A 17,079-nucleotide genomic window follows, 5' to 3' on the forward strand; every position below is an offset into this window, starting at 1 on the left:
ACAATGCTTGCTCATTTGGAATACAATGCCTGTGTTTAATACACAATGCAAAGAGCTCCATTTTTAAGCTTCAACCTTCCTAATATCTTGCTAGATAAACTTTGTGCAGCTTAGAGAGCTATTCAGACAAGCATTAATACACAGGCTTATTGTTTGATTTGCCCTTGTTTTTTCTAGAGTTTGAATAATTTTTCTGATGACCTATCTCATGACTGTTGCTTTAGCTCTATTCACAATTCTGCTGTATCTGAGGCCTGCCTTTTGCAGCTTTCCTAAATCCTCTGATTTTATTGATTCCCACAATTCCTCCTCTCTGTTCACCTCAAAAGAAACCTTCATAATCGTGTCATTTATTAGTTGTGTTTCGTATCCATACTATAATATTTTTTGCTTATTATCTGCCTAAAGCATGTTCTTCTGGCACTAAGCATTGCTGTATTACAACACAGCAATTTAATGCTGTGAAGGTCCAGTCAGTGGAAAGGGCATAAATTATGCCTGACAATAGTTACAAGTCATTGTTCGAAAATCTCTTGTCGATTCCAGGGTCTTAACTCAAAACCTTCCTCCATTTCTATACCTTCATCCACCATCTCTGTGAGATTTCAAGAACTCTCTGTGAATCCATTTCCTACCTCTCTCTCTTTTGCGATAAAAACTTCTTGGACAGTTTTGTTCATCTCTCGTTGCACACACTGAAGGATGCAAGGCATTACTGTTAATATCACTACCAAAACACCCAATACATAGAGACCTATCTTGCAAAGTTCCCTTAGCCAAGGTGCAAAGCTCTATTCTTGCAACAAATCATCTAACCAGGACCCACCATCTTCTTTAATTTGGGCTGTCAGATCTTTCAGTTTTTGTATACTTTTGTGGATGGATTCAGAATGATCAGACAGGTTCATACAATACAATCTTTGAAATTCCTCACAACCATGTCCTTGTGCCAGTAAAAAAAATCAATTGCTGCTCTATTTGGAAGGGTAGCATGTCTAACACTATTAACATTGGTCAACATGTCACTGTTTGCAGTGGATGTGGCATTAGTTTGTTTACTCAGCCAATATCCAATCCAATCTAATTGTTTCAATGCAATTGCTGAAGCTGATTGGGTAAAAAGAAACCTGCTGAAACCCTTTTCGCAGCCTTCAAAGGCATGAAATCACTTTTACAGTTCTCATCATAATGACGAGAACTTGGAGCTTTTTGGCAGGCTTCCTGGGACAGCTGATTGCTGTGACAACATTACCTGTTCTTCTTGATCAGATACTTCTCATCAAGAGTGATGAAAGGGAAAAACAAAACACAGTATAAAACAGCAATAAACCTTCCATTGCAACTACCCAAGTGGTCTAATATTATTCAAAATTTAGAAAAAAATTTGGATTCAAATAAACAATTCCTTGCATTACCTGTAAGATATGCTCCTAATGATACAAATCCACAATACAAAACTCTTTCTCACCATGGTATCAAAAAACTTAGAGGAAGCAAAAAAATCATTATAATTTTACCTATCAGCCTCCAAGTGTAACAGAGATGCTAACAGCTTGCAATAAGCTCACTTCTCCAAAACATCTTGCTAATAAGCAAGTCAATGCTTTTGGAAAGCAGATGGCAGGTTCTTTAAAAAAGTTAGGAAAAGCATTTGGACATAATTTGGGAAAGGCTTTGGGAGAAAATTTGGGACAAAAAATGGAAAAGATTGAAAAGGCCTTGAAGCACACACAAACGTTTTCTAAAAATCTGTTGGTACTGTACAGTTGGACTCTGATAAAAAGGCTTGTGGCTTTGCTTGTGGTAAAGCAGGACACATGAAAAGAGATTGTCCTACAACAACAATCAAACCTAAACCACTTTCTATTTGCCCTCAGTGTAGGAAAGGGAAGCATCTTGCTAAGTACTGTCATTCTCAATTGGACATCGATGGCAAAGCATTGTCATTAAACTGGAAAAAGAGTGCGGATTATCACCGCACCTGGACACAAGTAGTGACCTCCTTACAGTCAAGTACCCAGTCAAATGGCATTGGTACCTCAGTCATTTATCCCTCGGTCAACCGTCCCTCAAATGGTCCCAGGTCAATAACCTCATGTACAAGGTTTGAATTGGCCTCCTCAGAATTGATACGCCTTTTAAATAATTTCTGGTATGAAAGTATTTCTATTGGAATTATCAGGTTTTTTCAGCAAAGACAAGAGCTTTTGATTCTAGGTAGAGCTAGCACCAAAATTTTCAGACTTTCAATCCTTCCAGCTGTTTTTTCAATAAATTGTAACAATAAGCTAATATATTTATCTCCTGCATTTAATGTTCCTACAGTGACTCCACCAAAAACACCTATAGCTATTGCATTTCTTTTGCCCATGACTACAGCCGAGCAAAACAATTTTCCAGATAATTCAGTGATGTCTGTGCTATTTTTAACCTCAGGTCCTGAGGTCTTTTGGGTGCAATGTTTGGACCGCAACCAAGCAAAATTGACTTGCTGCCTGACTCACTGTGGTAAAACAATTTACATTACCGGCATGCCGGATACTGCTGCAGATGTCACTGTAATTTCTCACATGTTTTGTCCCAGAGATTGGGATTTAGTAGCTCCTGCAGGTTCCCTCACAGGGATTGGAGGTGCTACTGTATGTTGGCAAAGTGCATCCATGATTAACATTACAGGTCCTGAAGGAAAGACAGCAATGGTGCGTCCTTTTCTTGTTCAGAAGCCTCTCACCGTCTGGGGGAGAGACGTCCTGTCCCAATGTGGAGCAGAACTGGAGGTGGGCCTGTAATGGAAACCACGTCAAAACCTGCCACTTAAAAGCTGAACTGGAAAACTGATCCTCATATATGGATTGATCAATGGCCTTTAACAGAGAAAAAATTAAATAGCCTTAAATGATTGGTAAAGGAGCAATTACAAGAAAGTCACATCACACCCACAAAGAGTCCCTGAAATTCACCAGTATTCGTCATCCACAGGAAGACATTGGACTCCTGGAGGTTGTTTCATGACATGAAGATCAATGTAGTGACTGAAGACATGAGACCTCTTCAACCTGGACTTCCTTCTTTATCAATGATCCCAAAACACTGGCCTCTCATTGTCATTGATTTAAAGAATTGCATTTTCCACATCCCACTTCATCCCGATGATGCTCCAAGATTTGCCTTTTCAGTTCCAGTCATCAATCAAAGAGAATCCATGCAGAGATAGCACTGGAAAATGTTGCCTCTAGAAATGAAGAATTTGGCTATAATTTGACAATATTTTGTTGCACAAATTTTGTCTCCAGTTAGACAGAAGTATCCAAGATCCCTGATTTCACACTACAGGGGTGATTTGCTCATCGCAGCTCCAACGAAGCCAGAGATGGAGCCAGCTTGTCGTAGTGTTGTTACTGAAATCCAAAATGCTGGACTTAAAATTTCTATACCCAAAATTTGAGAAGTTCCACCCTGGAAGTATCTGGGATGGAAGATGACTGAAAAAACAAATACACCACAGAAGATACATCTCTGGACCAGTGTCAACACCTTGCAAGATTTACAACAGCTTCTAGAAGAAATCAATTGGGTCAGACCTGTTTTGGGAATCACCAATGATGAATTAGATCCACTTTTTATTTTGTTGAGAGGATGCTGCGCCATCGACTCTCCTGAACTCTAATACCTGAAGCTCAGGCAGAGCGTGCCAAGGTCATGGAGGCTCTCCAAAGACAACAAGCTCATCGCTGTATTCCAGAAAAGTCTTTATTTTCTGCAATTTTAGGAGGAATGATGCAACTTTGTGGTCTCATTTTTCAACGAGATAGAGATCCTTTCTTGGTAATGGGGTTTTCTTCCCTCAAGGTTTCCAAAGACTATTTTTACAGTCTTAAGAGGATAACACAGATTCTGATTAAGTCCAGAACAAGGTTGTTAAGTTAAGCAGGTGAAGAATTTGCAGTTCTCTATTTATCACAGAAAAAAGATTATCTTGATTGGGCAATGCAAAATTCTCAAATTCTGATGATTTGCAACGAGCATTGTTAAATTTTGCAGATATTGCTTCTGTTCATTCCCCAGCTCACAAATTATTGCAGGCAAAATTGAGTTTTAGAGAGAAACCTATGTAAAGTAATGAACCTTTAACACAGTAACTCTCTTCACTGATGGATCTGGCAGAAGTCACAAATCAGTCATTACTTGGTTGAACCAAACCAAGTTCCCAACTAAAACTTGGGAATCAGATATTCAAATAGTAGAGCGATCTCCTCAGATTGTTGAGCTTGCTGCTGTGGTTCAGGCTTCTCAGTTCTTCCCACAACTTTTTAATTTATTCACACATCCTTCTTAAGTTACTAATGTGGTTAAAGAATAGAAGGATCAGTTCTAAAGAATCCTAGTAATGACACTTGATATCATTGGCTTTCAAGGCTTTTTACAGCTTTACAATAACCAACTAATCCATAGTTTGCTTCTCACAACAAGGCTCATGCTTTGCTTCCTGGATTATTCATGGAAGGAAACACCAGAGCAGACAAACTGACAGTGCTTATTTCACACACTTTACCAAACATTTTGGAACAAGCAAAACTGAGTCATGCCTTTTTTCACCAAAACGTGCAAACACTTGTGCAAATGTTTCAAATTTCCAAAAGTCAAGCTAAAGCTATCATTACTACTTGCCCTGACTGTCAGCTTGTGCAGCCTCCTGTTTCTAGAAAGAGTTGTTCAGTCTACAGGGTTTGCAAAGCCTGTAGTTACGGCAAATGGATATCACTAAATAGCCTTCCTTTGGTAAATTTGCCAATACTCATGTTTCAGTGGACACGTTCTCTGATGCAGTTTTTGCTTCTCTTCACACAGCGAAAGCAGGTAATCATGCCTGTCAACATTCTTTGCAGAGCTTTTGCTTCATTGGGTGTGCCCCAAGAAGTAAAAAACGACAATGATCCTGCATATATATCTCAAAAATTGGCCACATTTTTAAAGATTGGGGTGTTCGTCATATCCTTGGTATTCCTCATTCTCCCACAAGTCAAGCACTTGCTGAGAGGACACATCAGACATTAAACCGCATTCTTGATCCACAGAAGGGGGGAAATGGTAACACCACAGATGAGGTGGAACAAAGCTTTTTATGTTTCTAATTTCTTCAACAGCTCTGTGTCAGAACCTAATAACACCAATTTTTAGGCATTTTTCAAATACCACACAGGGAAAAGTGAAAGAAAATCCCTCTGTTTTAATTAGAATCCCTGGGACAGGACCTATTGAAGGTCCTTCCTGATTAATCAGTTGGAACAAAGGGTATGCTTCTGTCTCTACAGGTGCAGGAATGAAGTGGGTCCCAGCCAAAAACGTCAAACCATATCGCACCCAAGAATGTGTTGATGAGTTCAAGCCCGTAGACACAAGTACACAGACGTGAGCTGAACAGAGGGATCACAGGTCATACCTGATGTTCCCTCTTTATCAGTGGGACCTGCAAACTCTGATTTGATGCTATTTATAAATGTGTCAGGTGTTGCTTTCATTGTTGTTAGTCTGGTGAAATTGACAGTGGGAGCAATCCTGTATTGCATGGGAACATTTGGGCCAAAGAACTTCCCAAAGCAGTATCTGAGCCCCAAGACTTAGAAATCCTTGGTCCTTTAACAATGGATTTCTGCCTTACATTTACAGCTAATGATTGGTGAGAAGGTGGTCCTCCAAGGTACAATGTTACTCCCCATTATTTTGCATACAGAATCTTTATTAGTGATTTAATAAATTACTTTTAACTTTTAAAATGTGTCTTGGTTTGAAAAGACAGATGTCTGCTAAGGAAGGCAGGAGCCTCCCCTGAAATGGAGAATGTAAACCTCCTCCCTTTGAATTGTTATCATTTTGAAATTAAGGGGGCCTCTCAGGCAAAGGTATGGAGTAGGAATAACAGTTCTTTATTAGGGAAGAAAATAAAAGTAAAATAAACAATGCAGTAATATAAAACAACACTGACAGAGTCAGAATACCACATGACACCTGTCGGTGATGGAGAGAGATGGGGAAGACTGCCTTGGTGATCAGAATCCAATTTTATTGTGGGATACAAGTGCTTATATACTATTTCAGGGAGACTACTAATGAGTACTACAATGATTGGGTTAAAATCACATACACAAAGTTATGCATATAACAACATCTCTTGATTCCAGAGTTTAATGGGATTTTCTTTTTCCAATAAACCCATTTGATTTAATCTTCCTGCAATCTAGGTCTAATTTTCTAAGTTCTGTTTGCTTTTGCCAAGGCATCCTGTTCTCAAATCTCTGATGTTAACCACGTCCAAAGTCCATCGTCTGTCTTGTGTCCTCCAGCATTCCAACAGACACTCTGTTGGTCAGGGGATTGGTAGCTATCCAATTGAAATGGTGGCTGCGTCCTCCTGGAGAGGCAGATGTGGTTCTGTTGAAGCAGTGATCCTGTAGAAGGGTGTGGTCTTCCCCTGAAGATCCAGTGGTGGTGTAGATGGGCCTGGTCTTCCTCTGGGAATCCAATGGAAAAGGCAGCTGCTTCTCTGGGAATCCAGGGGAAAAGGCTTTCCTGGTGTCCCAAAATCTCAGCTTCTATCCAGTTAGGAATGTTTGGCTCCTCCCTCGGGGCAGAGCTTCTAGCAATGTGGGATGATGTAATTTTATCAGTCATGCTGAGGCACTCAATGGCACATTAAGAGCAGATGTCTCCCCGGAGGGAGGACTGGTTTCTGGAAGAGATGAAGAAAACTGCTCAATTAGCAGAAGATAACAGAGCCACGCCTCTAACAGATGGCAAATAGAATACACACATTACCTTGCAACCTAGGACAAAAGGATGACAAGTGGCAGAACTTCAATTAAAGAACTTTGCAATGGAAATTTGGCTATGATAAATTGATTTTTTTAAAATGAGTATCTTAGTGGATATCCATTGGATCTTCACCATCCTTCTTGAAACAAGACAATAATAATGAGTAGGAGTATTAGAAAACACTTCTTAATACACACACTAAGGCTTCCTAAGGCACAGCAGTAATTGCCTGAGACAGAAATATAACATTTTCCAAACCATAGGCGTATTGATTTTGGTCCTAAGAATCGCAAACACCCATAATGAGCATTGCACTATGAACTGTACGGCATATTTTACAGTTGTACATTTTTCTAACTTTTGTAGGAGAATCCTTCAGTGTGTTTTTTAGAGTTTTTGGAACATGATAACCTTGATTTTTGGAACATGATAACCTTGAGCTAAGGTGGTTGTGAGGTTTTGAAAAGGTTAATAGGGAAATGTTGGCAAATGACTGTGGCATGTGGCCAGTACCATCTTCTCAGGATGGCTTGGTTGCTATTGCTGGCATGGCCCCACACCCTGGCACGCTTCTTTCCTGTTTTTTGCTGGTTGGGCCCCCTGCAGGGGCTTTTCCCACACTCTGCTTCGGGGTTTGGTGTCTGCAGCTCTTCTCAGATTCGTCCTTGGAGGAAGGCTCCGGGGCAGGGCCACTCCCGGTGCAGACACGGCGAGGCTCCACGGAGGTGTGACTTTGGAGCCAGCCCACTCGCTTTCCATGGTGATGGGAAGTGCGGGGAACCTGGTGCCAATGGCGGGGTCGATCTCAGCGGCCACGTGGCACGGTGCAATGGCTGCGGAATTGCCCTTTAACCCGGAGGGCTTGGAGTGGCTGCTTGGCGTGGTGTGCCCAGAGGGGCAGAAGTGCCCACCACGTGCTCTGCTCCCCCAGAGCAGGGCGGCGTGGTGTGCCCGCCTGGGTCAGCTGCAGGAGCTTTGCTGGCCGTCATCTCTCCACGTGTCTGGATTGTTCAATCGGTGCCGCCTGAGGGATGCAGGACTCCAGGTGGCTCTCCAAAATGCAGTTTATTCCATCCAAGAGGTTACAGCAATGCAGGGTCATGGGTGACAGAGCCTGTGCCTACACCTGTCAGCTCCAGCTGCGGGCAGGCCTGGAGACCCTTTGGTTTTGGTTACATTGCATTATACAGTTTTCTTTGCTTAGCATCTTAATACAGTAGAACCAATCTATACCTTAGCTATTATCTGTAGCCTATCATAACTACTTTAATTACCACATTCATGTTACTATTCTCCAACCACTAAAAGTTAGTACATTACAGTTTAAGCTAGAAGTTGTTTATCAATTTTCTTGCAGTGGAAAATTCTGAGGCCTTTTTTCTACTTGCAACTTTGCTGACTTGTTGGCCTGTGCTATCTTTCTGCTTGGTAAAAACATCTTCTTGTTTGAGGTGGGTTTATCCTTTGCTCTAAGTCATAAAAAAAACCCTCTTCTAACTAACATACTCTTTGCCTTCTTGGTTATCCAGGAAGACTGGCTCAGCAATTCTTTTCTTCTGTATCAAAACTTGCTTCCATCTCTATTCCTTCATCAGACCCTATGTTTAAAACTCTTTCTCCTAAGCATACATATCTGTGTGACTTTCTTGACAAACCTTCATCCTTCCCAACAGGCTCTGGACATTGTCGGTGTCCTCGGCTCAGGCAGCCCCCAGATGGTCTCTGTTTTCCAAGATTCCCCCATTCCTTGGGGCTGTGCTGCTTCCCACGACTGCTCCACATCGCTCAGCCACAACTCCATCTAGTAGGACACGTTTGCACAGTGGCTGGGGCCTGCCAGGTCCCGTGGCAATGCCGCTCACGCCCAGGGTGGAACGAAGAGGCAGCTGCGCTGCTGCCCTTCCCCCTTTGCCCTTCATAATCTGATTTTTTAATAAGTCCAGAACAAGCATCCATGGCTTTATAATACCGATGGTTGCGTCATCACCAAATGACACTGCCTCAAATATATTTTATCCAACCCTCTCCCAAAAGGGCAAATCTAAAAATGTCCCCTTCTGATAGGCGCAGCTCATGGCTGTCACACCACACGAATAAAGCTTTTAGAGGTCGTTCATTGTGATTTATCCCTCTTCTTTGAAAGAAGAAAATCAGTACCTTCATTATGGAGTTTTCTGGTCCTGACAGCCAAGCTCCCATGGTCTCCTAAGTGGTTCCAGTCCGCATAAACAAGGCTAGCAACCTCACTGCACTTTATGCTATGTAGCAAAGTCCTGGCTTTTCACCATATTGGCTCTGCCACCGTTTCCAGCTCCCAGGCTACATTTCTATACTTCCAAACACCAATCCAGGGTCTGATGCCCTTGTAATCTGGTTCCCACACTGTTTCCCAGCTCTCACACTGCCTGCAATCTGGTTCTACACCATTATCCAGCTCTAACGCCGTGTGTCTCCTTTGCTCTGTGCTTCTGAGTTCTTATCACTTTGGGGTTCACCACGTGTTAGGTCATGTGTGGGGGTTGCTGGTGCAGGAGACAGAGATTGCTCAGCCCTGATGTTCGTGTGGCACAGAGAGCGTTTATTTCCCAGGCTACCCCTAATACAGAGCATTTGAAAGACCCGGTCTGCATATTCTCATTGGTCTGAACTCCACGCCCCCTCGGGATCTGGCCAGTGAAATGCTTGCAGCTTCCTAAGAGACCTGACTGGGAGAAGCCCCTGGCAGTCAATCCAGGGGCTTGGTAGCAAGCTCATCCATGACATTTGGTAACACACGCCCATGGGTGCCTTCTTTCTGCTCAGTTCTGTTAAGCGACCCCCTGTCGCTTTTTTCCCCACTGCTGCATGCAAATCTGCCTTTTGGGAGTGCTAATTTGATAAATAGTCACTATACATAAACAAAGCTAGGGCTATAATTCTCAAACAACTTAGAACTGTCTCAAGGTGTTTTGTTTTGTTTTGTTTGACAGAATACCTTAGGTGTGGGGTTGTAGTGGTGTTCACAGGGGTCCCATGACAAGGGAAGAGACGAGAATCTTGACTCCATGCTTGACTCCATGCTAAATCAGAAGGTGTATTTATTATTTTATGATATATATAGTATTAAAATGATATATTAGAACTATACTAAAAGAATAGAAGAAAGGATTTCATCAGCAGGCTTGAAAGGAAAGGAATGGAATGAATAACAAAAGCTCGTGACTCTCAGAGAGTCCAAGCCAGCTGACTGTGATTGACCATTAATTAGAAACAATCACATGAGATCAATCTAAGATCCGCCTGTTGCGTTCCACAGCAGCAGATCATTATTGTTTACATTTTGTTCCTGAGGCCTCTAGCTTCTCAGGAGAAAAATCCTGGCCAAAGAGTTTTTCAGAAAATATCACGGCTACATGGGGTAGAGAGTTACATCTTACAGGCTGCCTTAAAAGAAGAGATACTGCAATCCCACAAAATCAGATCAACCAAAGCACTCCCAATCTATTAGTAAGAATTAACAAAGTCTGAACTGATATTTTCTATCTCAAAGCTTTGTACGTACATCCATCCATACAATACCACTGTGATTAACTACACTGACACACAGGTTTGCATAACTATTATTTTCTCAAATACACTGGAGTATGTTAGAGCAAAAGAAAACATTGATTGCAGTGTCTAAAGACACTGCATGTGGGTAAACATTCTCTTTGTATTCACAGCTTTAAGTTATAATTTACCTTTCTAAATAAAGGTACTAAAGGTACTATCAATAAAGGTACTAGAGGTTCCCATCAACTCCACAGATCTCAGAGAAGTGTTTGAAGGCTAGGTCTGAAGAAAGAGAGGTGTTTCATTAGAAGGTTTTAGTTGCAGAGTTTTCTGCCTGAGTGTTTGCCACCTGTCACCTCTGTTTACAGTGTCTATAAAATCATTTTCATGCTGAAAATCACTATCAACTACCTTCCATATTTATTTATGGTTAGGCACTCATGCCAACTCCTGCTGAAGTCAAGAGCAGGTTTCTGAATATAGCAGGAATAGGATTAAACCTAAAAGGCCTGCCAGTGCTATCACTGAAATACTAATTTGTGTGTTTTCTTATTTTTGAACTGAAATACAACCATGGCTTTTAATGTTTGGTTTTTGCAGCTGGTATGCAGATGCAATGATCATAGAACTGAAGTCATTTGAGATTACAGAAAGGTTAAAAACTATGCATGGGAAGGTAATAACAGGAATTTCTAACTAACAAAAAATGGTTTGTCCTGCAGCCTTGAGGTCATGTCCTTATACCTTTCTCAAAAGAAAACCTATTCATTGAACTTGCATCATCGTCCCAAAAACATGTTTAAATGAATTGGAACTGTTGATCAGCCCATGTCAATTAGTACCTTCCTTTTTCTCTTTGCTGACTAACTCTGATTCAGTTTCAAATCATAAATCTCTCAAGGAAAAAATACACCATGCAGAGGAAACCCCAAGGCAAAGGCTTCTATATATGGTATTGCCAATCCCTGTGTGACAGCCTCCTGCTAGCTTCCTACATCAGACACAGGGCAGCTTCGCTGGCTGCAACACAGACTTTCTTCATATTGGTGACATTTTAAAAATCCAAAGACACTGCTTGTTTTAAAAGTCCTAAAAAGAGCATTCTGAGTTCCTGATAGCAAACATAGAGGCACTAATTTGGTTTAGGAGAGAAGGTGTTTGTGCAGTTGGATAACAGCTTGCATGTTGATGTGTCTGGGGGGATTTTTATGTTTGCACTCCCCTTCTTTGAGGCAATGAGCGCAATGTCACCTGTGCACAGCCGACACCACGGTTTAAGACTGTATGCCTTGAAGGTGCAATGCTTTATTTGTAATCAAAGGGGAAATGTATCTAAACTTGTTAGGATAAACAGTTCCTTTGCAAATAGACTGATCCAGAAACTTTACCATTTAAGGAGTAAAATCCCAAGGTTATAAGGAAATTGCATCTATGCTTTTCATTGCCTTAAATAATTTTCTTGGACACGATTTCATTTTTCTGGAACTTGACTTGTACACCTGCAAATACATTCAAAGGGTCTTGTTAAATTTATTTCAAAGGCATTTCAGACAGCAGAAGTAGCAGTAACATCTTTAATTTCAACAATGCTTGGTTGGTTTCTTTTGTACAAAACCCCTAGGCTAATCATTTCCCTAAAATAGGATTTAATTTATACAGAGATATGTTATTGCTTTAGTCTACAACTGTTACTCAAAATGGAGTTTTGCAAAATGAATGCTCACACCAGTGCTGATTTGACAATCTTAAGTACTGCAGCATTTTAAAGAGATAGCTATCTATTCCAATAGATGTGGAATAGAGACCCCATCACCTGTGACTTCCTTTCTCAGTTAAAAAGAAAAAGAATAGAGGAATAGCTGGGCTTTAGCTGTGTGTCTGGATATGAAGCCATGTGAGATTTTGAATGGCTCCACACAAGTTTTTCAAGTTTTCTCTGAGTGTCCGGGTTCCCCCGCCCCAGGACCACCACTGGCTGGTTTTGTTCGTTTTGCATGGCTTAATTTTTGGAGAGGAGGAAAGAGGGCAGCCAGCAAAGTGACATTTCTCTGAGGAGCTGCTACAAGCTTTCTCCGTGCAGGCCAAACCAATCACTGACTGGCTCTGAAAATAGGCCCACTGCTGAGCCACTTAGAAAAGCTGGTGACGCCTCTGGGACAACATATTTAAGAGAGGAAAAAAGGTGCCGGAAGCTCTTTCTTTCTTCCTGCCTTCCGCGGGGGGCTGCGGGGACAGCTGAGCTCCTTCCCGGCGGGGTCGGGGGCTCTTTCCCATCAGGGCCGCCGGGCCCTGCTGCCGGGGCTCATCGCAGCGCCGCCAGCAGCTGCGGCCAAAGCCGGGAGCGGCCCTGGGGGCAGGAGAGGGAACGGCCCCGCTGCCTGTGCCGGGAGCAGCCCCGGGACCGGTGCCAGGGGAGGCCCCACGGCCGAAACTGCGAGGGCCAGGGCCACAGGAGCCCACGCAGCCACCGCCACCTGGGCGCGGCCCGCGACACGCTTTGCCTGCCAGGCCACCAAGAGCCTGCTGCGGCGCAAACCAAAGGACAGAAACCTTCTTAGCAGGACTGCTCTCTTTGTTCTTAAGGCTAAGACAGCCATTTGCACGCATTAATCACTGCACTGGGGGAATAGAGGGCTCATCACTGCCTGCTACAGCTAAAGGAATTCAGCATTTGTTCCAATTCGACTTGTTCTCAACACCTTCTTTCTCTGGGAATTGCTCATAAGCATTTCATCAGTGCACCTCACAAATGCTTTTGCCGAGTGAAGCTGCATTGCCTTTTTCCTTCAGAAATTAATGAAGAAAACACAAACTGCCTTCTGAAACCCTTCTGCTCCTTTCCAAATCAGTTAACTACCCAAGCAGAAGCCTCAGGCTCATCCCTCATTCCCTCTGGGAGATAGGAGGTAATATTTCGCTGCAGCCAAAAAGTTATTAGAAAAAAGAATGAAAGTTGTTGGTGCTAGGTAGTGTTAGTTATGGTTTGCATTTGTTCAAGCTAATTTGGTGGGTGTTGCTGTGAGCTGGAAAAGGAGAGGTGTTGAACACCAGACCAAAAGAGATGTAGGAGGAGAGGGGACAGAAAAAAAAGGCTGTCAGGAGAGAATAGAAGTTCCCTAGTACCCAGCCAAAGGGAAAGGGACAGGGATGGCCCAGGGCTAGGAAAAGCAATAAAAAGCAGCATTATCTTGGGGGGTGTGTGTGTGTGTGTATGTTCAGCTCTCAGGAAAGGGAGATACACAGATGGCTCAGTTGAATCCTTACTAAGAAGAAGGTTCTCTTTTGCTTTAATGACTTTGTCTCCATTTAAATGTATCTAGGAGTTTGTTTATTTCTAACACCTCTCTCCCAGCAGCTCAGAGCTGCATTGCACAGCGCTTGCTGTGGGCCAGAGAGCACAAAGCAGGCTGGCCTGGTGGGCCTGAATATTCCTGCCAAACACTCTGCATCTCACACCTTTGCTCGGGCTCAGTGCAGAACTGCAGGAGTGCGGGCGCTTCCTCCCAGAGCTGCGTGAGGCGCTGGCTCCTGCAGATGTGCCCTGCCAAGCTGTCCCTGCCTCACGCTGGCCTCGCTTCCCCTGGCACAAGAGCCGGGCCTGAAGGAGGCTGAACTGTGCTCCAGCCTGCCGAGCAGCCCGGCTCCCTGCCCCGGTGCACAGAGTGCTGCACACACTGCTGACCTTTGCCAGGAGTTGCAGGGCAGCTGGCAGAAGAGGAGGAATCCTCAGGCAGCCCAGCAACCCTCGGCTGCCCTGGGCCTTTCTCTGCTCCTGGGCACACTCCAGACAGCCAATGCCTCCAGGCTGGGCTGTGCCCAGCACGGCTGCGCTTCCCCTCGGCAGCAGCCAGCTGCCACCTGGGCTCTGAGAGCGGAGGATTCGCCCGCTGCCAGGAACAGGCACCCAGGGCCCGGCTGCTGCCTCTTGCAGCTCCAAGGGCCTCCTTCCAGCCTGCCTCTGCCGGGGCTCAGCCTGCTCCGGCCTCTGCCGGGGCTCTGCTGGGGCTCCACCCCAGCCAAGGCTGGGCCCGCTCTCACCTCACAGGCGCTGACAGCTCTGCACCACAGGAGACCTTCCTGAGCACCCTCTCTGACCTTTCTGCTTTCTCCCTGGAGCAAGGCTCTCCTCCAGCCAAAGAGATTGCATTTCGGGATACAAATCCAAGTGGCAGGAGACCCAATGCTCTCCAGTCACAGCTGAAGGCCTGCATCTGCACAGGATGTTTTGGGCTGCCCCATTCTTCTTTTTCTTTTGCTTGAAAATGCCATTGCCTCAAGTAGAGCACCTAGCACCTAGCACCTACACAAAATGGGCCAGTGGGCCGTATTCCAAAGGCAGTGTGGTCTGGAGAGGATGAATGAAGAAGAACCTTCTCCACTTGCAAACCATACCAAGGAAGCCATAAACATATCTTAGCACCAATAAAAAACCACTGGCAATTTAGAAGAAAATGCTGAACTTTCTGAAGGGGTCAGAAGGAGGGGAATCTTCCAAATGAGTTGATGTTTCAGATACTTTATTTAATAACAATCCTACTCTATAAACCTATACTACGAAACTACTCAACAATCCTACTCTAGAGTCCTACTTTACAATCCTTCTCCAATGTACTTAGGGAAATAACATCTTGATTTTTACATTCTTGTCTCCTTCTTCTTCTTCTTCATTAGAGAGTTGATGAGTGGTGCCAATGTGGATGCTGGCTTGGCTGAACGTACAAATGGATGCTGTCCACAGGAAAAAAAAATGTCACAAAGAACAGTGAACCATCACTTTTCAAGCTCAGTGCTTTACAGACTCAATCAGGATTCCTCTAGTTCCAGAAAGACCCAGAAAGAGGAGCAATGGGATCACATCCTCCCCCAATAATCATGTGCAGGACCTTGCCATCGCAGGCAAACCTGGCGCAGAATCCCATTCATCCATTGATTCTGGTTTATTTATCTTGTTGGGATTTTTGCCCTGCCAGTGCTCTAGAAATGGTGCTTTCTGTCCCTGGGAATTCTTCCTTTCAGGAAACTCCAATGACTCACATAGGTGCCTGCCTATGCAAGACAGGCACTGTGCTGATTCCCACAGGGAGACAGAGCAGTGTCTACCTTTCCATGCCCTGCCCCTCGTGTGCTGGATGGCACCTTCCTTCCCAGCAGGGCCAGCCCAGTGGCACTGGGCCCTGCAGTTCCCTCTCTGCCACACAACCTGGCAGTAACCCTGGCACAGTTCCTGTCTGCTTGAGCGTGCCAGGCAGCAGATGGGGCTGGTAGAAGTCCCTCCCAGCTGTCCCTGTTTGCGTGGCAGAAACCTCTAAGGGTGGGCTGGGGGGCAACAACCAGGGCCCCTCAGAGGCTCACAGTGAGCACCCCAGGACCCCTCCTGCCAACAGCCAAATCTCTGACCCCTAGGCTGGGACTGGCTTCCTTGGGTTCCTGCACCACCATTTTATGTCTCTGTACCCTGCATTGCTCTACTTCAATTCTTTTGCCATTAGATAAAACTGAGCACCCCACCAAATGACAAAAGAGGGTGACAGAAACAGTCAGAGGAGCTCTCTGACTCAGGAAATGCGGAGAGAGGTAGAGTTATTCAGTTTTGTGAAGAACAGGCCCCAGGGAGACTTTATTGCCACTTTCCAAGACTTCAGAGTGGCTTTGAAGAAAGTGGGGGACATCTTTTTTTACAGGGCCAGTTACAATAGGATGTGGGTGAATATTTTTAAAAATGGGGATCTAATCAGAGTAGGTCTAATCAGAACTTTTTTACTTGGAGCATGATGCCACCCTGGAACATGTTGCCCCAAGAGCTTGTAGGTGCCCCATCCCTGCAACCATTCCAGGGCAGGTGGGAAGGGACTCTGAGCAACCTGATCTCTTTGAAGAAGTCCCCGCTCATTGCAGGACACTTTCACCAGAGGACCTTTACAGGGCCCTGCATGCCCAGCCCAGTCTAGGATTCCTCACCATTTTCATTTGAAGAGCTGTAAGATTGGAGGTGATGAGGAAGGGGACTCATGTGATGCCTTGGACTTGAGTGGAGGAGGAGCCCATGCCTCAGAACCTGTTTCACCTGCAGCCCCTTCACATTTTACCTGCAGGAGCTCCCTGGCAGACCAGCGCTGCTCCTCGTCTGTCTGCAGGCAGCAGCTCAGGAAGTCACGCAGGCAAGGCGAGAATCGGTTGGGCTGCCGCAGCCGTGGTGACTCTCCCCTGGCTATCATGATCTTAGTCTGCAGAAAAAGGAAACACTAGGCTCCACCTGCTTCTTTCCCATCTGTAACTGCTCTCCCAGATTCCATTGGTTAAGCTCCACTCTGCAGTAGCAGTTTCTGCCCTGGCAGAGACCCAGAGGTGATTTTCCTTTACCAACCAAAAACCCAAACTCCAATGCAGCCACAGCTTTTCCACTATCCCACTGATGTTGCCTTGGCAGCTGATTTCACTGACTGACCTAGTTAGTGGGAACTACATCAGCAAAAGCACATTTCCTTCCCTGAGGATTCATACTAGCTTGAGAGGCTTTTTGGAAGAGAGACTTTCTATACTGACTCTACTATATCCAAGGATTAGTATGTGAAAAGTATCTCTGCAGTGCTTCTTGGGCCCTTAAGCACAGCTGCCATAAAACAAAACTCATCAAGCTTTTTGCTTTGTTCTTGAAAACAATGGGAATTGGAAGGAAAGAAAGGAAATCCACCAGGTATTCCTCAGGAAATGAAACAAACATTTAGAATCTCATATTCA

At 44.3% G+C, this 17,079-nt stretch overlaps 1 protein-coding gene across 1 annotated transcript in view; it reads right to left on the minus strand.

Moving 5' to 3' along the window:
- Positions 1–14,976: 14,976 nt before the first annotated feature.
- The window catches only part of LOC132087019 (serine/threonine-protein kinase Pak-like), a 49,779-nt gene continuing 47,676 nt past the window's right edge, over positions 14,977–17,079 (minus strand). Inside the window, exons 10-11 of the mRNA XM_059493045.1 lie at positions 16,428–16,565; positions 14,977–15,069 (exon numbers count right to left, since the gene is read on the minus strand). Of these exons, the coding sequence (XP_059349028.1) occupies positions 14,977–15,069; positions 16,428–16,565 (231 nt within the window). The remainder of the gene's footprint in view (positions 15,070–16,427; positions 16,566–17,079) is intronic.

This window comes from Ammospiza nelsoni, chromosome Z, assembly GCF_027579445.1.
Source record: "Ammospiza nelsoni isolate bAmmNel1 chromosome Z, bAmmNel1.pri, whole genome shotgun sequence".
Taxonomy (NCBI): domain Eukaryota; kingdom Metazoa; phylum Chordata; class Aves; order Passeriformes; family Passerellidae; genus Ammospiza; species Ammospiza nelsoni.